At 37.8% G+C, this 25,486-nt stretch overlaps 1 protein-coding gene and 1 pseudogene across 4 annotated transcripts in view; one reads left to right on the top strand and one right to left on the bottom strand.

Annotated features, from left to right (window-relative positions):
- The window catches only part of RAPH1 (Ras association (RalGDS/AF-6) and pleckstrin homology domains 1), a 134,348-nt gene that overhangs the window by 21,555 nt on the left and 87,307 nt on the right, over positions 1–25,486 (top strand). The window contains exon 1 of one of the 4 annotated variants that reach the window (XM_053596326.1): positions 12,858–12,952. The exons of the other annotated variants lie outside the window; for them this stretch is intronic. Within the exon in view, the coding sequence (XP_053452301.1) occupies positions 12,914–12,952 (39 nt within the window). The 5' untranslated portion in view covers positions 12,858–12,913. Of the gene's footprint in view, positions 1–12,857; positions 12,953–25,486 lie in introns of those variants that run through there. 4 annotated transcript variants of the gene reach the window in all.
- LOC128589633 (protein SET-like) lies at positions 12,538–13,408 on the bottom strand (annotated as a pseudogene).

Genomic DNA, 25,486 nt, shown 5'->3' with positions numbered 1-25,486 from the left:
ACCCTCAGTATATGGGGCTGTCGCCCTACTCACTGAGCCACAGGCACCACCCACATTTTATGATTTTATTTTCTCTCTTTTCTTAGTGTGTCAGTTAATCAGTTATACTTTGTTTTTATTGTTTTTGTTTTGTTTTGTAACCTTTTTTTAGTGGTTACCGTAGATTTGCAGTATACATTTATGACTACTAATTTAAGTCTACTTTCAAGTAATATTTTACCACTTCATGGTTATAGTTTGAGTACCTTATAATAATAAAAAATAATTTTAATTCCTCCCTCCTGTCTTTGTTCATTTCACATATATAAAAGCATATATAAGGATATATATTATATACTAAGCATACATACTTAAATATATTGTTGACATTATTATTTTGAACAAACTGTTGCTTGCTAGATCAACTGAGATTAAGAAAAATAAAAGTTTTTATACCTTCACTATTTCTTCTTCAATTTTCTTTATGGTGATCTAAATGTAATTATATAATTTTCTTTCTCTCTATTGAACTCCTTTTAACATTTCATGTAAGGCAGGTCTACTGGCAACATATTCCTCCAATTCTTATTTGTCTGAGACAGTATTTCTCTATTGTATTTTTCAAATTAATATGAGGGTACATACAAATAGGCAACATTGTTTGCATTTGTTAAAGTTGGAGTAGTTGAGCCCTTCACCAGGAGGTGTGCCATATACCCCCACGTTGTATCCATTAGGTGGGAGCTTACCAAACCCCCTCTCCCTTTCCCCTCTTCCTCCCTTCTTCCCTTCTTGCATTTAATTATGTTTTCTCTCATGTGGGCCTGCAGTTGTTCTACTGTTTTCAAATTAGTATTGAGTACATGGAATGCTTGCTTTTCCTTTCTTGAGATACTTTACTAAGGAGAATGTTCTTCAACTCCATCCAGGTAAATAAAAAAGATGTAAAGTCTCCATCTTATTACTGGCCGAATATTATTCTATGGTATACATACACCACAGTTTATTCATGGGTTGACAGCACTTGGGTTGTTTCCATATGTTCGTGATTGTGAAGTGAGCTGCTATAAACATTTGAGTACAAATGTCCTTATGATAAAATGATTTTTTTTCTTCTGGGTGGGTACCTAGTAATGGGATTGTGGGATCAAATGGGATTTGAAAATTTTAGCTCTTTGAGGATTCTCCATACTTCTTTCTTAAAAGGTTGTATTAGTTTATATTTCCACCAACAGTGTATGAGGGTTCCCTTCTCTCCATACCCATGCCAGCATCTGCAGGTTGGGACTTTATGATATGGGTTATTCTTAATGGGGTTAGGTGATATTTCAAGGTAGTTTTGGTTTACATTTTTCTGATGATTAGGGACGATGAGCATTTTTTCATGTGTTTGTTTACCATTTGTCTGTCAACAAACACATGAAAAAATGCTCATCGTCCCTAATGTCGCCCCTTCTGTTCATGTCTCTTTCCCAGTGATTAAGTGGGTTTGCTCTTGTTGATGTGCTTGAGTTCTTTGGAGATTCTGGTTACTAGCTCTTTGTCAGATTCATAACATGCGAATCTCATCTCCCATTCTGAAACTTGTCTGTTTGCTTTGTTGGTTGTGTCCTTAGCTGTGCAGAAGCTTTTAAAGCTTGATCATGTCCCATTTATTTTTGTTGTTGCTGCAATTGCCAATGGGATCTTCATAAATTTCTTTCCCTGGCCAATGCTGTTAAGTACCCCCTCCTGCCCCCCGGCCCCGGCCACTTTCTTCCAGAGTTTTGTTTTGTTTCTGAGAGACTGAGTCTCATTATGTCACCTGTGGTGTCATAGCTCACAGCAACCTCAAACTCTTGGGCTTAAGTGATGCTGTTGCCTCAGCCTCCCAAGTAGCTGGGACTACAGGTGCCCTCCACCAACGCCTGGCTATTTTTTGGTACAGTTGTCATTGTTTAGCAGGCCCAGGCCAGGCTTGAACCCACCAGCCTTGGTGTATATGGCCTTTGCCCTATTCACTGAGTTTTGGGCACCAAGCCTCTTTCAGAGTTTTTTTAATTTTTATAAGTGGTGAGAGTTATGGGTCCAGTTTCAGCCTTTTACGTGTGGCTAACCAGTTCTCCTTTTCCCCAGTGTATGCTTTTGTTTAGTTTATTGAAGATAAGATGGTGATAAGGGCTGGTTTCATCTCCATGTTCTCTGTTCTGTTCCATAAATTTATGTCTATATTTTTATTTCAATACCATGCTGTTTTGATCACTATAGACTTTTATTGTAACCTGAAGTTTAGTGACGCAAGTCTTCCAGTTTCGGTTTTTTGAGACAGAGTTTCAATCTGGCCCCTGATTAGAGTACCATAGCATTATAGCTCACAACAGCCTCAAGTTCTTGGGCTTGAGTGATCCTCCTGCCTTAGTTTTTCTATTTTTAGAAGAGATAAGGTCTCACTATTGCTCAGGCCAGGCTGGTCTTGAACTCCTGAGCTCAAGTGATCTACCAGCTTCAGTGTCCCAGAGTGCTAGGATTACAAGCATGAGCCCCCGTGCCCAACCCCTCCAGATTTGTTTTTATTTCTTCGAATTGCCTTGGCTATTAAGGATTTTTTTCTCTTTCAAATATGAAACAAAGAACTATTTTTTCAAGTTCTTCAAAGTATGACATTGGTGTTTTAATGGATTGTATTAAATCTGTAGATCACTTTGGATAGTATAGATGTTTTAACAATGTTGAGTCTTCCCAGCCATGAGCCTGGTTTGTTCTTTCATTTATTAACATCTTCTGCTATTTCTTTTCTGAGGGTTTCATAGTTCTCTCTGTAGAGATCCTTCACATCCTTTGTTAGATATATTCTGAGGTATTTCATTTTCTTTCAAGCTACTGTGAAGAATATTATGTCTCGGATTTGATTGTCAGCTTGACTGCTGTGAAAACTAATGATTTGCAGACATTAATTCTATATTCTGAGACATTATTGTATTTCTTGATTACTTCCAGGAGTCTCATGGTTGAGTCCTTTGGATTTTCTAAGTATAATATCATATCATCTGCAAAGAGTGAAAGTTTGACCTCCTCTGTCACCATTTGGATACCTTTGATATCCTTCTCTTGCCTCATTGCATTGGTTAGACTTCCAGCACTATATTAAATAATGTGAAAGTGGACATCCTTATCTGGTAATTCTAAGTGGAAAATACTTTCAATTTTTCTCAATTCAGTATGATAATTGACTGTGGGTGTCAAAGATGGCTAATGTCCCAATTAAGAAAAGTCTTATTGCCTATATTCTTAATTTTTCTTATCAGAAAAGGATGCTGAATTTTGTCAAGTGCTTTTTCTGTGTCTATTGAGAGGATCAAATTTTTGTTTTGATTCTATTTATGTGATGGATAATGTTTATGGCTTTGAATAAATTAAACCAGCCTTCCATCCTTAGGATGAAGTCAACTTGTTTGTGATAGATAATTTTGGGATGTATAGCTGAATTCTATTTGCTATCTCTTTCAATTTGAAGGACAATTTTGCAGGGTACAGAATTTTAGGGTTTTTTTTTTTTTCTCTCAACACTTTATTCTACCCTACTTTCTTTTTGATTTCATGGTTTCTGAGAAATTGGATATGATTCTTTGTTCCTGTACAGGTACATTGAGAGAACATTAATTGTTTGAGCTGGGATTCCACCTTAAGGCGTTCTAAGAGAGCCCCTTAACAGAATGAAGTTCATTTTCTTTAACTGGGAATGCAAATGAAACAGTGACAGAATGAAAGCTACCAGTTTAGCCATCTACAGAGTGACATAATCAGAATTTTTTTTCTTATTATGGATGAGGCCAATCATCTGAACCTTCAGTTATGCTGAAGACAGATCTCTAAACTTGACACTGCCTGACCATTATTAGTTCTAGGCAACGTGGCAAGAACTAGAATCACTAATATTTGGAAAATTCCCTTCTCTTTTTACCTAGCCTAATGTCTAAACAGAACTTATAATGATAAGGCATTATTTTTATTTTGTGTTTCCTTTTTTTTCTTTTTGAGACAGTCTTACTCTATTGCCCTGGGTAGAGTGCCATGGTGTCATCATAGCTCACAGCAACCTCAAACTCTTGGGCTCAAGATATCCTCTTGCCTCTGCCTCCCGAGTAGCTGGGACTACAGGTGGCTCCATGACACCTGGCCAGTTTTAGAGACGGAGTCTCACTCTTGCTCAGGCTAGTCTCAAACTCCTGAGCTCAAGGGATCCATCCACATCGGCCTCCCAGAGTGCTAGGATTATAGGCATAAGCTACCATGCCCAGCCTAGTGATTAGGCATTGTTGATGGTTTCTTTAGTGTTGTAGGAAGATGAGTGAAATTACAGGTTTTTCTTTGAAGTTTTGCTTAAATTTTATTGAGGTTAATAAAAAATATAATTTAAGTAACCTATACAATATTTTAAATCTTTTCCCTTTCTGAGACTTTCTTTGAACTTCAGTTTCCTCATTATAAGAGAATGGAGAAGATACCATCTATTTTCCTAGTTTTCAAACCTGAGTAATTAGTCTCCCCCTCAATCCTCCTGAAGTTTATATACACATGCACTGGTGTTTGGGAGGGATTAGGAATACAAAACCTACAGATAAATATGGTAGCATTATCCTAATGCTTTAATTTTATTCGATGGCAGGCAGTTTTATACACTTTATTCTAATTTGTGTTATGAAGTAGAATGTGAAGTTGATGTGGATTTTTATGATCATTGAATGCAAAATAAATTTCAGATGTGCAACAAGCCCATATAGGGCTGTTGTTCATTCTTTTACCGGTAGCCACCCTTTATGCTTCCTGGAATCCATATTTTGTTTGTTGTACAGTAAGTCAAATTTAGTTGTTTCTCATGACCATGACCATGACCATTTTAACTATTCAGACAAATGAATAGACTCTGAGAACAAAACCAAAAATATAAGAAAAACTCTAAAATTATTAAACTACAAGTCAAAGCCCCCTGAACAAGTTCCAGATATGTGAGTCTTCATTTGAACTATAGATCACAGATTACAGATAGCTGTGGCTAGGAGTTTGGACCGTGGAGAAGGTGGGAAAGCCAAGTCCTTAAGCTGCTTCCTTCCCTTAATCAATATGAGAAAAGAGTAGCTGGCACCAGATACCTTTCCTCTAGAATTAAGATTAGAGAGAGAAGACTGGTAAGTAAGAAAAGATTTAGTGAAGTCAGTAGTTAACTAGTAGCTCTTTAGACAATAATAGGTTGGGAGGCCTATAAGATACGTTTGGTATCTCACTATTTTCTTGCAGATTAAAAAAATAAGGGGTAAGGATTTAAATGATTAAGTTCTAGCTAGTTAGTGGCAGAATTAGGACAAGAATTACAGATTACAGGTCTCCTGGTTCCTTTTTTAGGTTAGTCCTAGATAGCATAGATTAGGGAGACCTTGCTGACTGTTACTTTTGGGTTGGGGGGATTTTTTTTTTTTTTTTTTTTAGGCAGGGTCTCAGTCTGTTGCTTGAGCTCTAGAGGTCAATGTCGTGATCGTAGCTCACTGAAACCTCAAATTCTTGGACTGAAGTGACCCTTCCTTCTCAACCTCCTGAGTAGATAGTATACTATAAGTACATGCCACCAGGCCTGGCTTATTTTTCTATATTTATTTTTTGGTAGAGGCAGGGTTCTCACTGTGTTGCTCAGGCTAGTCTCAAACTCCCAGCCTCAAGTGATCCTCCCAAAGTGCTAGAATGTGAGCCACTCTGCCAGACCCAGGCTGTTTCTTAAATTGACCCTTTCAGTGGTATAAAATAATGGAAATCTGTTCTTACTAATTCATACTTAGGGTGTAAAAGGAAAGATATATTTATTTGGAATTTGTTAACCAAAACTCATGTTAAAATGTGCAGGGATGTTTAGCATGTATTCTCCCCCCCAACCAGAAGATGGAAAATTTTAATAGGGAATGTTCATGTCAGTGTATGTTGAATCACAGAATAGTTTCAAAAAGAGCAGAACCATGAATGTGAATCTATTCTTTGAGGAGAGCCACATCCAAAAAGAAAAAAAAAAAAAGCAGCAATATCATGATACAAGACTTCAAAATATAGTTAATGGTCATGAAATTCAGCCAGCTTTTATGTTCTATCTCCATAGCATGTATTATTTCAACACCCCAAAAACTCATTCTGAAAATTTTAGTAACTTTTTAGACTCTATTCTTTTCACCCAATGCTAATTCTTGGCTATAAAACCTTATCTAGTCCCATTTGTGCCTAGGTAATGTCAGGGGTAATGATCCATTTCTGGTTGGATTTCTGACTCCTGGAATAAAATACTAAGGCGTGCTGAGGTAGAGAACTACTATATCTGAGACTTGCTATACTATATGGTGATTTCTTTCCAACCTTGAGTTTTCATATGTTGGAATTGGGAGTAGCTCTTTTGAGGGATATTGAGAAAATTGATGGAGCAGAATGAGGAGACAAGATCCAAAGACAGAGAGATATAAAGCAGATTGTAGAACAAGAGAATTTTGGAATGAAACCTTGGAGAGAAAGGGAAACAAAGGAAATTGAGAGGCATTGTTATAGATATATTGATAAGATTCTTCAAATTTGAATAGATTCTTTGCTTAAAACTAGTTTGAGTTACTTTTTTGGTCAGATACAGGAATGCTTACTAAGTCATTTGTTAACTTTTTCCAGAGAGTCATTATTAACACAGCTTTTGGATCAAATTATGTACTTGGAAACCGCCTATAAGGTATTTCTGTAAGAAATACCATGTAACCTTCATAGCTGACCACCTCCTTAAGTTGGCCTAATTTTTGTAGACTAGACATGTACCACATGTACGTATCAGTACATTAGGCCTTGTTGCTTATGTTGACCAGTTTGTCACAGTCTTTTGGGTGGTCATCTTACTTCTACTATAAAAAAATATTCTTCTGAAGCTAAAGTGTGTTGTAGGATTTTCTGTATGATTTTTCTAAACCATTCCTTTATTGATAGGGAAATTACTTTTTAAAATATTTTGGTTTCTTTAAATTAGAAACAGATAAATTTGTCACTTTTTTAAGGAAATGCACCTTTAGCTTTGAGTCATCTTAAATTAGATGTCATCTTAAATTTTGAGTCATCCTAAATTAGAAATATTTGACAGAAAAAAAGTTGAAATTCAAGAAAGAATATGACTTCCAGTTCCCTTTGGGATGAAAAATAAGAACCACGTGGTCTCTCTATTTCCAGAACTTACAACCTAGGTGGGTGTGGATGGTGATAAGGCAAGTGCATAACTACCACATAATACACAACTGATTAGTTTTAAATGCCATAGCCATGTACAAAGTTCATGGCTGTCTCAGAGGAAGTGGGATCTAATTCATATTTTGTTAGCACTGCACTTAAACTCTTTAGTTTTTTAAAAAATTGAGATATCAATACATAACGTGCACCCTTTTTAAGTGTACAATTCAGTGTATTTTAGTATATTCACAAGGTGTGTAACCTTCACACTATCTAATTCCAGAATAAAACTTTTTAAACAATTCTAATGTTTTTAGCTAAGGTATGCCCTTACAGTTCTCAGACTCCACCACTCCCTATTGGTTTACAGCTGGCTACCATCAGTATTTATGTTGGCTGCTTTATCCCTACAGGTACGTGGCATTTGCAACCCAAGCATGAGAGAGTTGTTTTTTTCCTAGTTTCTCTTTTTTTTTTTTTTTGAGACAGAGCCTTAAGCTGTTGTCCTGGGTAGAATGTAGTGGCATCACAGCTCACAGCAATCTCCAATTCCTGGGCTCAAGCGATTCTCCTCCCTCCACCTCCCAAGTAGCTGGGACTATAGGTGTCTGCTGCAACGCCTGGCTGTTTTTTTGATTGCAGCCATCATTGTTGTTTGGCAGGACCTGGCTGGGTTTGAACCCGCTAGCTGGGGTGTATGTGGCCAGTGCCTTAGCCACTTGAGCCACAGGCGCTGAGCCTTTTTCTAGTTTCTCTAACCCTGGAAGCAAATGCCTTAATTCCCCAGGGGATGCCAGTATGAAGAATACTGTCTTCTGTTCTGCAGAGCATTATTTTTACCACATCTGTCCCTTTTCCCACTCTATACTGTAACTCCTTTAGGAATGGTTCTCTCAGCTTGGTGCCTGTGGCTCAAGCGGCTAAGGCGCCAGCCACATACACCTGAGCTGGCTGGTTCAAATCCAGCCTGGGCCCACCAAACAACAATGATGGCCACAACAAAAAATAGCCAGGCATTGTGGCGGGTGCCCGTAGTCCCAGCTACCTGGGAGGCGGAGGCAGGAGAATTGCTTGAGCCCATGAGTTGGAGGTTGCTGTGAGCTGTGATGCTACAGCACTGTACCCAGGGCGACAGCTTGAGGTTCTGTCTCAAAAAAAAAAAAAAGAAGAACGGTTCTCGCCTCTGCTATATATAACCTTTGGTGTCTTAAAGAATGACATCCTATTACCCTCAAGAGCGCTTCTTTTGATTGAAATCCTACCAAATCTGTACTCTGTACCTGAAATGATCTTTTATCTTTGCATGTCTTATTCTGTCTTGTCATCCATTTCTAAGCAAGCTTATATACCATTACTTTAGGAGCCCTTCCATGTTCATGAAATCTAAAGCAGCCACCCAATCCATACAAACTTAATTCAATTTCCACCATACTAGTCACTATCTGATTTTGTTTTATATTTCTCTCCCTTGAGTAGAATGTAAATTTGATGTTGGCAGATCCCTCACTTGTCATATTTATAGCTGTAAGCAGAGTGCCCAGTGCAGTGTCTGTGGGCCACATGCTGATTATAAAGACTTTTTTACTCATCTGTGGTGTTGGAGACCTTTTTTGTTGTTGTTGCTAATCAGCTTTGGTTAGTGTTTGTTTACTGTGTTGCCCAAAGACAACTTTTATTCTTCCAGTGTGCGGCAGAGAGGGGGGAAATAGTTGGACATTCCTTTCTAGATTCTAGAGCAGTGGTTCTCAACCTTCCTAATGCGGTGACCTTTTAATACAGTTGCTGTGGGTTGCGACCCACAGGTTGAGAAGCACTGTTCTAGAGCTTCTAGAACAGTGTTTGGCATATAGTATAGATTTAGTATGTATATGTTGAATAAATGTTGAGTGAAAATGTGTACTCTGAGCCATGGCTTCTTTTGCTTTGGTTGTTTTACCTGTATGATCCTACTTGTTTTTGTTTTCCAGAAATTTCTGTTAATGCCTTTGCCATCACCTATTCTCAGTGTAATTATGAATTTATTACCTTTTGTAACTGTTTTTTGTCATTTTAATGTGATTTTGGAGAGATTGAAAAATGCATTCTCTCACTTTTTTTTTTTTTTTTGAGACAGAGTCTCAAGCATTGCCCTTTGGTTATGAGTGCTATGGCATAATAGCTCACAGCAACCTGTAACTCTTGGACTCAAGCAATCCTCTTGCCTCAGTTTTTCTATTTTTAGTAGAGACAGGGTCTCGCTTTTTGCTCAGGCTGGTCTCAAACTCATGAGCTTCGGCAATCCACCTGCCTCAGCCTCCCAGAGTGCTAGGATTACAGGCGTGAGTCACTGTGCCCAGCAATGAGATGATTGAGATGTTGCGTTCATGTTGAAAATATAAACAAAGGCCAAAGTAGGAAAGTATGGCTTGTTTTTAGAGAATAAAGTTGAAAATTTACATTAAGGCCGTGTTAGAGAAGGCCTGAAGCAATTTTAAGAAGACTTGATATTTAATTCAGAACTTAATGGGGAATTGTTTTGAATGTTTGAGCAGAATCGTGATAAGAAAAGAGTCTTTACAGCCGGGTGCAGTGGCTTACGCCTGTAATCCTAGCACTCTGGGACTCCGAAGCGGGTGGATTGCCTGAGCTCACAAATTCGAGACCAGCCTGAGCCAGAGCAAGACCCAGTCTCTAAAATTAGCCATGTGTTGTGGCAGGTGCCTGTAGCCCCAGCTACTGGGGAATCTGAGGCAAGAGGTGGGGGCACCCTAATCCTTGAGCCATAGGCGCTGCCCTTTTTTGTTTGTTTTTGAGACAGGGTTTCACTATGTCGTCCTCAGTAGAGTGCTGAGGTGTCACAGTTCACAGCAACAGCCAACTCTTGGGCTTAAGTGATCCTCTCGCCTCAGCCTCCCAAGTAGCTGGGTCTGTAGGTGCCCACCACAACGCCCGGCTAAGAAATGATTCTTTTGCCTCTGTGAAAGAATTATCCAGTGAGTAATTATTTTTCTAAGAAGTTAAACTTTTATTTGCAATAAATAAAACTAATTTTTTGATCAAAATAAGCTAAAAAAGTTAACGGAGTAAGCAGGCAAATACACTTTAGGAAAGGTAACACTTGATACATACATAATAAACATCATGTGTTTAAGAAATACACATTTTTGGGCAGTGCCAGTGGCTCAAAGGGGTGAGGCGCCGGCCCCATATGCCAGAGGTGGCAGGTTCTAACCCAGCCTTGGCCAAAAACTGCAAAAAATAAAAAATAAATAAATAAAAAGAAATACACATTTGTCAGTGTCCCTACACTAGACTGCATATTTTCTTAGATAAAAATGTTTTATAGCTTTTTTTTCTTAAGTTTATTTCTGAATTTTAAATAATCTATTTGTTGGTATACTCTGTTTTCTAAATAAACAATTTCCTGAGGCAAAGTTTGTTTCTTTTGTCTTTACCTATTCTTCCCTTCACCGCTCTCTTCTTTAAATTTATTTTGATGCACAGTTGACCCTTGGACAACATGGGTTTGAACTGCATGTAGCCACTCATTACACAGATTTTTTTTTTTCCAACTAAACACAGGTTATTGTGGTGGTGCAAAACCAGAATATATGGAAGGCTGACTTTTCATTATATGTGCATTCAGTGGGGCCCACTACAGGACTTGAGTATGAGCAGATTTGGTATACTTAGAGGTCGTGGAACCAATCCCCCGTGTATACAGAGAGGGACAACTGTAATTTCAAACTTAAAGAAAAATTGCAAGAAGAGTACAAACAACGCCCACATTCCTTTTATCCAGATTCGCTTATTTACATTTTGCCTAATTGTTATTCCTCCCTCTCTATCCCCATATATTTATGTGTATATACTTATGCACATGTTTTTTTCCTGAGCTATCTGAGAATAAATGGCCAATGTCATGCCTTTTTATGACAGATTTTTTCAGTGTATGTTTTCTAAGATCAGAAATGTTCTCTAACTTAATTACAGTATTATTACAACAGCAGAAAATGTAACATTGATTTTTTTTTTTTCCTAGCCATGAAGACATTTAATACATTGATTCAAATCCCTTTACTCAATCCACATAGCCCTGAGGTCATCTTGCAAAGCGCGTATCAAAAAATACGAAGTTGGGGGTGACAAAGTTTGACGATGATGCTATACAGTCAAACTTGGAAGATCATAGAAAGTACATCTATTCTGGCGGCGCCTGTGGCTCAGTGAGCAGGGCGCCGGCCCCATATGCCGAGGGTGGCGGGTTCAAGCCTGGCCCTGGCCAAACTGCAACAAAAAAATAGCCGGGCGTTGTGGCGGGCGCCTGTGGTCCCAGCTACTCGGGAGGCTGAGGCAGGAGAATCGCCTAAGCCCAGGAGTTGGGGGTTGCTATGAGCTGTGTGATGCCATGGCACTCTACCGAGGGCAATAAAGTGAAACTCTGTCTCTACAAAAAAAAAAAAAAAAAGAAAAGAAAGTACATCTATTCTGAGAGAAAAGCATCAAATCCCTTATGTACACATTTAGTTTTATTGTAACAAAGCAACTTGTACACTTTTAAAGTTTAAAACTGAGCATCATCTTTCCTTTCCAGTGAAACAAAAAGAAAACTTAAAAATAAACAGGAACAAAATTACAATAGAGAATGTCAATTCCAAATAAGATTCTACAGGTTCTGCTGATTCTCCCATTTGAGTGGCAGGGCTTAAGTCGTCATTAGGAGAGAATTTATTTTGAAAGCGTCATCTTAAACTGCAAGGATGTCCGTTAAACATCACAATTAAACATGCCAAAGGAGAAGCCATGTTGTCAAAATGCCCACTTAACCCACCCAAACATCTCAAACCCACCCTCTGCTGACCTTCTATAAACCATTTTTTAAAGTTTTTTTTTTCTTTTTTTAAACAAGAGAAAGTAGACAGATACATGTTGGTAAATGCTAACTGTCCATATTCACATAGAGACACAGTGTACTCTCTGAGCCCAATATACAGAAAAAGGAGGAAAAAAAGCTAGAATTCTATGCACTACTACACAGGGGCCTCGCACCCTCCAGCTTCCAGCAGAGCTAAGGGAGCAGGTTTTTCTTTTTTCCCACAGAGCTCGGTGGTGTTGCTTCCATACAGTTTTTGTTGAGACGGGAAGGGATAAAAATGAATTTGGAACAGAAATGAGTAGAAATTCTTTTCCCATTGTATTCTGCTCAAGGTATTTCCCCCCAAAATAAGTTGAGAATCATGGTGTAGAGAAAAGAGACCTCAAGAACCTCAAGGGCAACTGAGCACAAGAGGAAAAAAAAAAAAAAGACTGCAACTTGCTCCCAGGGACTGGAGAAAATTTTTAAAAAGGTTGGAATTCATCAGTGTTCTGTTAGTCATCTTCTCCTTCATTCTCCTCTCCTTCCTCCCATCATCATCATCTTCACCTTCATCCTCATCCCCTTCTTCATCAATATCTTCCAAACCTTCATCATCATCATCATCATCTTCTCCTTCTTCATCTTCCATATCAGGAACCAGGTAGTACTGTAATGGATTTGGCCAAATATCATCTTTGATGACCTCTCCTAATTCATCTGCACCTGCATCAGAATGGTCAGTAAACCAGGTACAGAAGCTCTCTGGTTCCTCATGCTGCCTCTTCTGCTGGCTTTATTCTGTGTCTGACTGGAACGTTTTGTCAAATCCTTTCCAGATTTCCATTTGATTTCAGTGGACTTTGAAGATGGATCACCACTGTCATTCAGATGAAATTCTTTGGAGAGAACTTTATTTTCAAAATAAGGGTTTTCATCAAAATAAAAATCTACTCTGTAACCTGATTTAATATCTTCAAATTCCATCACTTCAACTCTGGTCAAATAATGCAGCGCCTCTTCATCCTCTTCCCCAAGCAGCGCAGACACTTGTGGATGGTTGACAAATGTTGTTACCAAAAAATTTGGGATTTTAGCAATCAATTCTGACCTCTTCTGAAAAAATGGTTGGCGGAGTTTGTTATATTTCTGTTCTGCTTTCATAATCTCCTCACTGGCTTGTTCATTAAGTCTGTCTATTTCATTTTGTACTTCATCAATATGTTCAATTGCTTCCTGCTGTTCTTCTTCTTTCTTTTTCGGCAATCCCTGAGAGCCTGAGGTGTCCTCCGCTCTGGGAGCAGTAGGCAGTTTTGGTTTCTTCTCCTGAGGCAGGAGCGGAGACTGGCGTTTGGGGGCCATGCTGCCGGGAAACTCCGAGAACCTAACCACAGGTCTCCTAGCTCGGCAGAAAGACTCTTTAAAAACTTGTAACATTGATTTAATACTGTGATCTCATTCACAATCCATAGTTAAATTTTGTCAGTCTGTCCTGATATTGTCCTTTTATGTATTTATATATTTTCCCTACATTCAGGATCCAGCCTGGGTTCAGGCACTGGATTTGATCGTCTTATCTCTTTAAGTTCCATTTAACATGGAACATTTCATCAGCCTCGCCTTGTGTTTTTTGTCCATCACATTCTTGAAAACTATAGGCTAATTTTGTAAAATGTCTCTTATGATTTGATTTAGGTAATGAATTTTTGGCAGGAATAGTAACAGCACACTTAGTGCCTGAATTTTGGTTTTTAAATACTGTATATACTCTACACAAAAACTAGGAATTAATGGAATAATCAGTAATTATGTGTGTGTAAGTATATACGCATATGGGGTAGAGAAGGAGGAATAATAGGCAAAATGTAAACAATAAGCGAATCTGGATAAAAGGAATGAGGCGATGTTTGTATTCTTGCGGTTTTTCTGTAAGTTTGAAATTACAGTTGTCCTTCTGTATACGTGGGGGATTGGTTCCACGAGTCATTGGTTCAGAATGATTTTGTGTCCTTCTCAGAATGGAAAGCTTCACTACTAGTGATAGTTTGATCACTTGATTAAGGTAGTGTTTTCCCAGTAATTTGTGAGGAGATATTTTGAGAATATGTAAATGGGCTCATTAAATTTTAACCCATCAACTAGCTTGAGCATCATAGTGAAATCTCATCTCTACAAAAAAAAATTTAAAAATTAGTCCATAGAAAGATGGAGACTTTACCTCTTTCATGTTTACATGGAGCTGGAACATAGCAAAGTATCTCAAGAATGGAAGAAAAAGTATCCAATGTACTCAGCCCTACTATGAAACCAATTTATAGCTTTCATGTGAAAGCTATAACCCAAGTATAGCAAGAAGAAGGGGAAAGGGGAGAGGGAGGGTAATTGGTGGGACCACACCTACAGTGCATCTTACAAGGGTACATGTGAAATTTTACTAAGTGTAGAATATAAATGTCTTAACACAATAACTAAGAAAATGCCGTGAAGGCTATGTTAAGTAGTTTAATGAAAATATTTCAAATTGTATATAAAACCAGCACATTGTACCCCATGATTGCATTAATGTAAAAGCTCTATGATTTAATAGTAAAAAAAAAATTAGTCCAGCATGGTAGCATGCACCTGTAGTCTTAGCTACTTGGGTGACTGAAGTAGGAAGATCACCTGAGATCAGGAGTTGACAATTACAGTGAGCTATGATCTTGCCACTGCACTGCAGCCTGGGTGAAAGAGCAAGACACAATCTCTTATTTAAAAGTAAAAAAAATTTACCCTCTAGTTTTAGCGTCTACTGGTGATTCTTGCCATGATTTTTTTTTAAAACTAGTAACTTGGTTTTTTAAAATTATGACAATAGTTGCAAAATGGTCATTTTTCTGTCATTTCTTTTACATTAATTAGTTGGCATTCTGTAGTATGGACAAATTTTCTTTCCCATATATCTTAATTTAGTATGATTTTGTTCACTGGGTTATTTGTTCTGTCATAATTTATTTCGATATTTAAATTGTCCCAGGTTAGGCCCTCAGATCCCCTTCAGACTGGCTCCTATGTTCATTTGACATGTGCCCATTATTAATCGAGCACTTTTTACCGCAAGATGATGTTCTATGGCAGTGGTTCTCAACCTTCCTATTGCCGCAATGTATTTTCATTGTTAAAAAGGGGTTGCGTCCCACAGGTTGAGAACCGCTGTTCTGGGGGCTCACTTGGTTTTTTCCCCTGTCTTAGTACTGATTATCATTCCATTAATTCCCAGTTTTTGTGTAGAGTATATACAGTATTTAGAAACCAAAATTCAGGTACTAAGTGTGCTAATTGTTACTGGCACTAAGTGTGCTAATTGTCATTGCCAGTAGGTCCTTTCAATGGACATACTGACAAATGTATATATTCTTTTTATCTTTATTTCTGTCCTTCCCTTTATTTGTTTAAAACCTTGAGTTTATATTGCTAATTCAAAATCCAATCCACATGGCTTCCAAAAGGCAAGCTGCAGTTATGTTGCACTCTCTTTTCCCTTAAAGCATTGGTTGCCCTGAGGATTGGATTTCTTGCCAGGGCACTTGGCTCTGTGATAGGGGAATAGGGCGAAAGTGGAGAAAAATGGTGCCTCCTTTCTTGGTGAACTTTTCAAGACAATTTTCCCTAGCTATGAATGAGGGAAATTGTAGCCTCTTCTTCCAGTTGAAGCTGATAGGTACACATGTAGTATCAGTTGTCTGCAAAGATAACTGTATACCTATGTTAACACTGTAACAGAAAAGGCCCAAATTTTGGAGCAAGGTGAACATCTTTGGAGTCTGTAATAGCATCCCTATTTGTACAGACCATATACATGTGTGTATGTATACAAAGCATGATTATTCATTGTGTAACAAGTTACCACACACTGGGTGGCTTGAAACAATAGAAATTTCTTCTTTTCCTTTTCATTTTCCCCCTCCATCCCCCTTTCTGAAGAGATGGGGGTCTCACTCTGTCACCTAGGCTGAAGTGCAGTGTGGTATGATCATAACTCACTGCAGCCTAGAACTCCTAGGCTTAAGTTATCCTCCTACCTCAGCTTTCCAACTAGCTGGGTTTACAGAGATGATCCCCCCAAGCCCAGCTATAGAAACGTATTCTCTCATAGTTTTTAAAATGAAGTTGAAAAGCTGGAATATAAACAGTAGAATTCTACATGTTTTATTTTTTGTCTTTTAGTTTTTGTGCTTTGTGTTTTTTAGCTGCTCTTTGGTTTCAGATAGTGGTTTATGGTATGCTGTGTAATAAGTAATTATAAGACTGGTCATTAGAACTTTTTATAGGAATGTTAGGAGTTTCTTTTATTATTATCATTATTATTATTTTTAGAGACAGAGTCTCACTTTATTGCCCTCGGCAGAGTGCTGTGGCATCAAAGCTCATAGCAACCACTAAGTCCTGGGCTTAAGCGATTCTCTTGCCTCAGCCTCCCGAGTAGCTGGGACTACAGGCGCCCACCACAACGCCCAGCTATTTTTTTTTGTTGCAGTTTGGTCAGGGCCTGGTTCCAACCCGCCACCCTCAGTATATGGGGCCGGCACCCTACCCACTGAGCCTTAGGCACCGCCCAGGAGTTTCTTTGTAGAGCATTGAACTAAGATCTTTTTCACTTTAGATGAGGAATTCCTATTTTAGATTTAATACATTATGAATATGTAGCATTTTGAAAATCCATTGTAAATAAATGAATGTTTATTCTCATTAAGATAAGATATGGTTCATTATCCTGTAGAAGAAATTCCTTTTCTAAGGTATGTGTTTAAGTTCTTTATAAAACATTAACTTAGCAAAATTGCCTTTGAATTTAATTTAAAGCTCTCATGTATTATATTCTCCACCAACTGTTAAAATATTTCTAGTTTGTTTTTGTGCTTCCTTATGTACATGATAATGAAGAGGATGGGTTAGTTAGATCCTGGGTTGTCAGAACCAGATTTAAACAAAAGAAAAGGCATAAGGCTGCAAGTCATCTTCCCTAGTGCTTCTCTTTCATTTAAATAAATAGTATTTCTCTTTGTCTAGCCCAAGTGTAGTGTATATGCTCTATTATGGAGGTTCAATTCCATGTCAAACTTTATAAAACTGAATTCCAGGTATCAACTCACTCCCAGAGAACCTGACCATCTATGCAATGCCTGGTTTCGGTGTAACTCAGGCTTGGTCATGTGGAACCTCTGAGTAAATAGCGCGTTGCTTTCTTCTTAGTCCCTTTCAACACTTAGGAGACCATAGCATTCTTTAAATTTGCTTCATGCACAAGCCATGACCTTTGTTCATAGAGAATTTGTTTACCAGGATATCTCTATCTATCATCTCTTCCACAGGTAATATTAATGTTCTTTTAAGTCGTGAAATTTATTTCTTGTTTTTTTGGTTTTTTTTTTCCTGTTTAACCTCCATAGTACAAAACCTTAAGCTCTTTGTAAGCAAAGTATTTTTGAAAGGTTAGATCCTGTGTAGAACTTGGGAGTTTTCTGTTGAGGACAACTAATCTGTAGAGAAAACTAGTGATGGATATGCAAAAGACAACTTTTGACTTTTTTTTTTCTTTAATTCCATTGCTTGATAAATTAAGAGCAGAAGGTATAGATATGATGTAGTAGAAAAGGGTCCTCTGGGCCAGGCAAGGTGGCTTGTACCTGTAATCCTAGCATTCTGGGAGGGCTGAGGGGAGTGGATTGCTTGAACTCACGAGTTTGAGACCAGCCTGAGCAAAAAGCGAGACCCCATCTCTACTAAAAATAGAAAAAACTGAGGCAAAAGGATTGCTTGAGCCCAAGAGTTGGAGGTTGCTGTGAGCTATGACATCATGGCAGTCTACCCAGAGCAACAACTTGAGACTCTGTCTCAAAAACAAAACAAAACTGATCCTCAGAAAAAGAATGTGGTATGTACATAGCACCTAATTATCTAAATAGAAAAAAATACTAAGGGATGGAAAATTTTAAATTTGGGGGAAAATCAATTTAGGTTCTCACCCTTACATTATGCAAACTAAGCTACCTATATAATAATTTATATGTAAAATATAATGATTTACCTAAAAGAAAGAATGAATAAATAAATAATTTAAGCATTTACTCATTGACCCAAAATAAGTGACTGAGGCAAAAATCTCAATCAGTGGAGGTTTATTAAACCAAAGTTGAGGATGTGCCCAGGCAAAACAAACAAACCTGTGCCTGTTTTTCTGAAGGAAATTAGTTTAAGCATTTAAAGATTTACAGAAGGAAAATAAAAGAACAGGGTGTGTGTGTGTGTGTGTGTGTGTGTGATGAGACAAAATGGTTACATTCTTGTGAGACTCAGGAAAACCTATATTTTACATAAGTTAAGGCGAATGTTAAAGGACAAAAAAAAGGGGGAGAGAGAAGGAATCATCAGTTATGTAGATGTCCCTACCATCTTCTTCTTCACCTGTAAAGATAAACTTGTAATTTATTATTAGAGTGAAATTGGAAGAGATTTAGTTTTAAGACTAGACATAATCTACAGACCTAAAGTTTCAGTTTTCATGTCCTTGCTTATGGGAGGGCAGAGCAAGGAATTCCTTAATGAATGACCGGTGGGGCTGGTTCTTCATTGGTGCCTGAGAAAATGAAGGCAAAAGCATTCTCTTTTGTACAAGGAGTTGCGGGGAGTGGAGTCCTGAGGTTTTTATTTTTATTTCCTTCATATCTGATTTCTAGACAGAGAAGAATTTGCTGAACTAAAAAAAAAATAGTGGAAGAATTCACCAGGAAAAGAATTGTTATGTTTAGTAACTTGAAAAATAGAACTATTAACAATGCCTTTTAAAAAGATGAAAAGACCGGGCGGCGCCTGTGGCTTAGTGAGTAGGGCGCCGGCCCCATATACCGAGGGTGGCGGGTTCAAACCCAGCCCCAGCCAAACTGCAACAAAAAAATAGCCGGGCATTGTGGCGGGTGCCTGTAGTCCCAGCTACTCGGGAGGCTGAGGCAGGAGAATCGCCTAAGCCCAGGAGTTGGAGGTTGCTGTGAGCTGTGCGACGCCATGGTACTCTACCGAGGGCAATAAAGTAAAACTGTCTCTACCAAAAAAAAAAAAAAATGAAAAGACCATCTAAATTTTTTAAACCAAATTAAAAGATAAAACCTGAGGAAAATATTACTATACACAAATAATAGTTAATATCTTTATTCTGTAAAGAGCTCATGCAAATTCATCTTTAAAACTTTTAAGACTGTTCATTTATTAAATTCCCAGTTTCCATTGGACAGGTTACAAGTGATAGCGTTTGCTGCCCAGTGTGATGAGCAGTTAATCCCCTCTAGTTTTTGTTCCACTTTACATTATGTGTGTCCTACTTATCTCCTTTTCCTTCTCTGCTGTGACTTCCTCCTCCTTTTGATGTGTCCTCTTCCTCTTTTTGTGCTTTAGTAAATTGCAGAGTTTTTTTCCTTTTGTCTGATTTAGGTTTCCTTCCTCTTTTATTTTGCAGTGGTTGTATCTAGCACAGTTGGGGGCTGTCCTTGAGCATGGAAGTCTTCACCCTCTTGCCCCCAGTAGTGCATGTCTTTCTTTAGAATTATCAGAGCAGCATAAAAGGTGTTTCTAAAATTGTTTTTGTGAGAAAGTTACTGAAACATAACTGAAAATAAAGAACTAAAGTTTATTTCTAATTGAATAATTGTGAAAGGCAGCATGGGACTATAATAATGAAAAAGGAGAATCTGGAGTATTTTAATTATGGGATCCCTTAGGCTGCCTACTTTATGGTTTTAGGGAGTACTAGTTCTATGTTGTTTTGCCTTTAACCAAATTGCGGTTACACAAAATACTATTTACTGTCTTGCTAGTTCCCCCAGTGATTGTAACATAATATGGTTGTTTATACTGTAGCTGTTAAACTTTAATGATATAAGCAATACCTTGGAAGAACTTGTTAAAAAATGCCCCACCCTCTTGAGTTAGTGTTCAGTAAAACTAACTTTAAAACAAACATCCCAGGTAATTTTTTTTTTTTCTTGAGACAGAGAGTGCAGTGGCTTCATCATAGCTCACTGCAACCTCAAACTTCTGGACTCAATCAGTACTACTGCCACAGCCTCTCGAGTACACCATTGTGCCTGGCTAATTTTTCTATTGTTAATAGAGACTCAGGGCCTTGCTCTTGTTCAGGCCAATCTCAAATTCCTGAGCTCAAGGGATCCTCCCACCCCAGCTTCCTAGAGTGCTAGGATTATAGCTGGAACCACCATGCCTGGCCTACCCCAGGTAATCTTGAGGCAGGTCATCAACAAACCACAATTGGAAAAACCCTTCAAGTAAGTGCAGAGTCTTTGGTATGGCTCATTATTTTGCCCCTTTCTCCTTTCTAGCCTCATTTTCCATGAGTCTACACCATACACCCTATGTTTCTCATCGTGTCTTACTTTCTCATTTCTCAGATCTTTATATGCTTTATATCACATACACTGGTCCCTCTGCCTCAGACACCGTTCCTTGCCCTTCTCTCCTTTACACATTTCCTCTTCAGGTCTCTGCTGAAGCATTATCCATTTCCTCTTTTCTCAAACTGAGTTAGATTTATATTCACTTAACATGGCCTCTGTTACAGCACTTAATACAGTGTTGCATCATTGTCGCTTTCGTTGTCTGTCCCCTATTAGATGATATGTTCCTTGAGGACAGAAGTTGTCATGTTCTTCCTCCAGTGTCTGGCATGTATAGCAGATGTGTTCCATAAGTGTTAAATAAAATTAAAGCTTCTCTTGCCTCATTGGAGCATCGAGCCCACTAGACCCAGATAAATGCTCCAATGTAGGGGTGGCGAACCTGTGGCCTTAATGCCACATGTGGCCTTCTAGGTCCTTAAGTGTGGCCTTTTGACTGAATCTAAATTTTACGGAAGAAACCCTTATCACTGATTTTTATTAATACATTTTTGTTCATCTTTTCTATTTTTATTTTATTTTTAAAATGAATGTATTTTAAATACCAGAGAAATAAATAAGTTTCAGTGAAATAATCCTCCCCAATTGACCAGCATAATTAGAACTTTAGTGGCTAAATTGATGGGTGCTATGTTCATGATTTAGTTCTAACTTCCTCTGCCTGACTGGTGCCACTACCATACAAGACTGGTTGGTGAGAGCGGGGTCCAGTTTACTTATCTGTTATCAGCTTTTGACAGTGGTGTACTGTCTTTCTGTTTGAAGTGGAATTTCTGAATATTTACACAGCTTAGCGGTGTTTTTTTAATTATGTCTGCTTAATAGTCCATCATGTCAGAGAAAACCAAGAGAACAGTGAAGGAAGAAAATAGATATTTTTTAATGACAATTGGGAATAGTAATATTATCTTGTTTCTGCTAAAGATAAGGTGATTTGCCTGCTTTGTGATAACTGCAATATCAACATTAAATACAGTGCTCATTATTAGCATTATGACACTCATAAGGACCACAGATAAGGGAAGGCAGGAAAGGTTGTATTGCAGAAATTAAAAGATGAAAAGCAAAAGCAAAGTTAGTTTTTTCAAGCAGCAATAAGACCTGGAAATAATGCCACTGAAAGAACTTATAAAATAGCTTACATATTGAGGGGAAAAGGGAAGTCTATTCAGTGATAAAGAAATTGTGAAAGAACACATTGTCAAAATTATGGGATGCTAAGACCTAGATAACATTTCAAAGTACAAGCAAAGAACCATAACTGATCAGCAGCATGACTTAGCCTTCAACTTAACAGAACAACTTCCTGCATTGCTTCAAAAGGAAAATGTATATTATTTAATAGCTTTGGATAAATTAATTGATACTACTGACGTGGCACAAGTTTTACACTTCATTCGAGTCATAAAAAGATTTTTCTTGGCTAGGAAGAGTTACTTGCTTTCAGCACTCTTGTGAAAAAAACATAGAGAATAGGTATCTTCAACAACTTTAAAGATAAATGTCTTGAAGTTGGACTGAATTTGGTAAATTTAATGAGTGTATGTACAGACAGTGCACTTTCCATGACAGAAAAACAGGAAGGGTTTATTGCACAGATAAAAAGTAGTATTAACAGATTCAGATGCTCTCCTTTCTTTTCATTACATCTTGCATCCCCAAAATCTCCTTGCTGAAGCCCATGCAATACAGCATCATCAGTTTTGTAGCACGCTAATGTTGAACAAAATTTTATCCCTGTTAGAACAAATAGAGTTTATGAAGAACAGAATCAGCAGTGTGAATTACTACTGAAGGAAGATTTCTATAGAAATGCAGCATTTCTGGGTGATATGTCAAATCAAAATGACTTGAATATTTCTTTGCAAGGCAAAATTAAGTCTATAAATGATATATGGCAAAAAAAGTCCAAGTATTTCAAAAAAAAACCTCTTCTCAAAACATTTCTTCTTCAAGAGGACGTTTCAGGTGAACACTTTCCCAGTTAGCAAAGGTCATTGATAAGCATCATGATATATGAGTATGTGAATCATTTGAAGACCTATCGGAGAATTACGATAATAGGTTCACTGACTTTGAGAATCAGGACATCGTGCTCAAATCAGCATTTCAGCCTCACCTAATTGATATCATCAAGCCACCTAAAGAATTACAGATGGAATTGATTGAGCTCTCAAGAAATGACACTTGAAAGTCACTGATGCTAAGAAAGATCCAATTGAAATAACAGAAACACACAGGATACCCACGTCTTTGGCAACATGCCCCAGAACTGCTTAACTGCTTTCTTGCTTTTCAACCACTTATTGCTGTGAAATTGATATTTTCGTATCTAACCCAAAGTACATAGTAGTTAGATTTTTAGAAAATAATGTGAACCAATTTAAAAAAATGTACATTTTTAAGTATATGTAATTGAAGTTTCTTGAATGTGGCCTTGATTAAAGCTGAATTAATGCAGCCTTCCAACATGAAAAGTCTCCCCACCCTTGTTCTCATGGCAACTCTCCTGTGTTTTGAGAGCTTTCATGTGGTTTTTAAGTGTGTGTGAGTGTGTGTATATATATGTTCATAGTTTATTGTTAAAGAGACAAGGTCTCTCTCTGGCATACAGTGTCACAAGTCATACAGCCTGGACCTCTAGGCTCAAACAATCCTCCTCTTCATCCTCTGGAATAGCTGAGACTATAGGCACATCCCAGCATGCACAGCTTGCTTACTTTTGCAAAAAAAAAAAAAAAACTAAAGCAAAACAATTTTTTTTTAATTATTAGAGAGATGAAAAGAGCTCAGTAATAACGCACCCTAACTGTATGCCATGTGTTTTTCTCATCACTCTATAACTTATGGAAGTTGTATTTCCTCTCAGGACTTCAGTTTCCTTATCTGTACTTATTCCCTGCTCTAAAAACTCTTAGTACAGTCATCATGTTCTCTGATTAAAATGCCATTTCTGCTCCTTCCCCTTTAACTTTTAAGTTTAAGAATTCAATTGCCGGGAGCTGCTTGTAGCTCAGTGAGTAGGGCACCCACCCCATATCCTGAGGGTGGTGGGTCCGAATCTGGCCCTGGCCAAACTGCAACAAAAAATAGCCAAGTGTTGTGGTGGGTGCCTGTGGTCCCAGCTACTCAGGAGGCTGAGGCAGGAGGATCGCCTGAGCCCAAGAGCTGGAGGTTGCTGTGAGCTGTGACGCCACAGCACTCTACTGAGGGCAAAAAAGTGAGACTCTATCTCAAAAAAAAAAAAGGAATTTAGTAATTCAGTTGACTACGGGGGGCGGGGGATGGGGGGAGAGGCTTGCCTTTCAAGGTTGCACCTTAGTCCGTCTCTTTTAAGTCTTATTCTTCCCTTTTATTTTTAGTCAATCTCATGACATTCTCACAAATATATACTTTTTCCTTTGTTCTTTGTAATTTGCCCTATATGTAATATATTTAACCAAATTCTTAAACCTTAGACTAAGCTGAACCTTCTTGGTAAAGAATCACCATTCCAGTCTCACAATGGGGAAACTGAATAGCAAACCAAAATATCTCCAGAGAGGAAGATTAGTAAGGAAAATAGTTATTTTTCAATAATTATTATTTGAATAAATAATTTCATGGAAAATTTAGCAGGAATAATATTGTTCTATACTAAGGCATACTAAATAGTTTTTTTATGTGTAATAGAACTTAATACATACAAGTTTTAACCTATAATAATTGGACACAATTATTCACTGTTCTCAGTGAAGTGAAAGCTTATAAGTATATAAGCTGGTTGGTTTATATACTTATTACATAAGCAATAGTAGATTATTTTCCCATTATTTCTATTTTTATTTTATGAATAAAATAGGCATTAATTAGCTTAGAGTATTTTAATTATTATTAGCTATGTTCTATGATTTTTCTGTAATGAATGTGGTTTAAAAATATATTCAGGTTAAACCCTTCTCATTTGCTAAATCCTTACCCCTTCTTTGTTGATTTTCTGGTTGGATGTTTGCTGGGCATCTCTATCTTAAAAACAGAATCTATCCCTTTCCCTAGCCTGCTTCTCACTAGCAAACATCATCAGCACCCATTCAGTTCCCCAAACCAGAAATCTGTGAATTGTCCTTGATTTCTCTTTGTTTCATCCCCATCCATTCAGTTTTTCATTAAGTTCTTTTGGCTTTACTACAGAAAAATTTGGCAACATACTTCCATTGCATCTCACAGAGAGACAGTATTATAGAATGGTTAGGAGCATGGGCTAACTGTCTGGCTCTGTAGTCATGGCCTTAAGCAAACAGTGTACCATCTCTGTTAAGGATTAAGTGAATATATAAATATATATACACACAGGGTGGCCATAAAGTTCATGTGCAATTTAAATAGTTGTAACTATTTAACTAAACAGTTGTAATTAAACTTGGAATAATGGCTTATCTGTATTTACCGAATAAATATTAGCCGCCATCGTTATCATTTCTTTCACTCCCATTATTCATGTCAATCAATATAGCTGACTGAGGCCTTTCTTTCTTACCTAGACTAGAAAAAGACCAAGTAGGCTATTGCAGTAGTCTAAGTAAGAAACTGTAAAGGCCTCAACTAGTCTGTTTACGACACAGTGGTTTGAATGATCTTTTTTTAAAACTATTATTATGTGTGCCAACCACACCCCATGAATGATCTTCTAAATAGCATTAATGCCATTATACCAAGACCCTGCTTATACTAGAGTACAGAAAGGACTCAGGCTTAGAATAAAATCCTAGCAGCTTACTAGGCCATTGAGGCTCTGTTCCCTGTCTACCTCTCTGGCTTCAGATCCTTTGACTAGGTCACTGTGTTCCAAACATAGAATAGTTTTTTTTTTTCTATTAAATACATTTGGCTGGACGAGGAGCAAGATGGCAGCCGAGTAACAGCTTCCTTGCATCTGGGCACCGTGAGTCTGGGGAGATAGGACTCCAGGCATCTCTGGCTGCTGGGATCTGCCCATCATCACCCCTCTGAGGATACAGGGAGTCAGCGAGAGACTTCTGGA

The sequence above is a fragment of the Nycticebus coucang genome, chromosome 7, assembly GCF_027406575.1.
Source record: "Nycticebus coucang isolate mNycCou1 chromosome 7, mNycCou1.pri, whole genome shotgun sequence".
NCBI lineage: Eukaryota > Metazoa > Chordata > Mammalia > Primates > Lorisidae > Nycticebus > Nycticebus coucang.
Note: the sequence above shows the minus strand (reverse complement) of the source record. Positions and strands in the feature narration are given on the sequence as shown.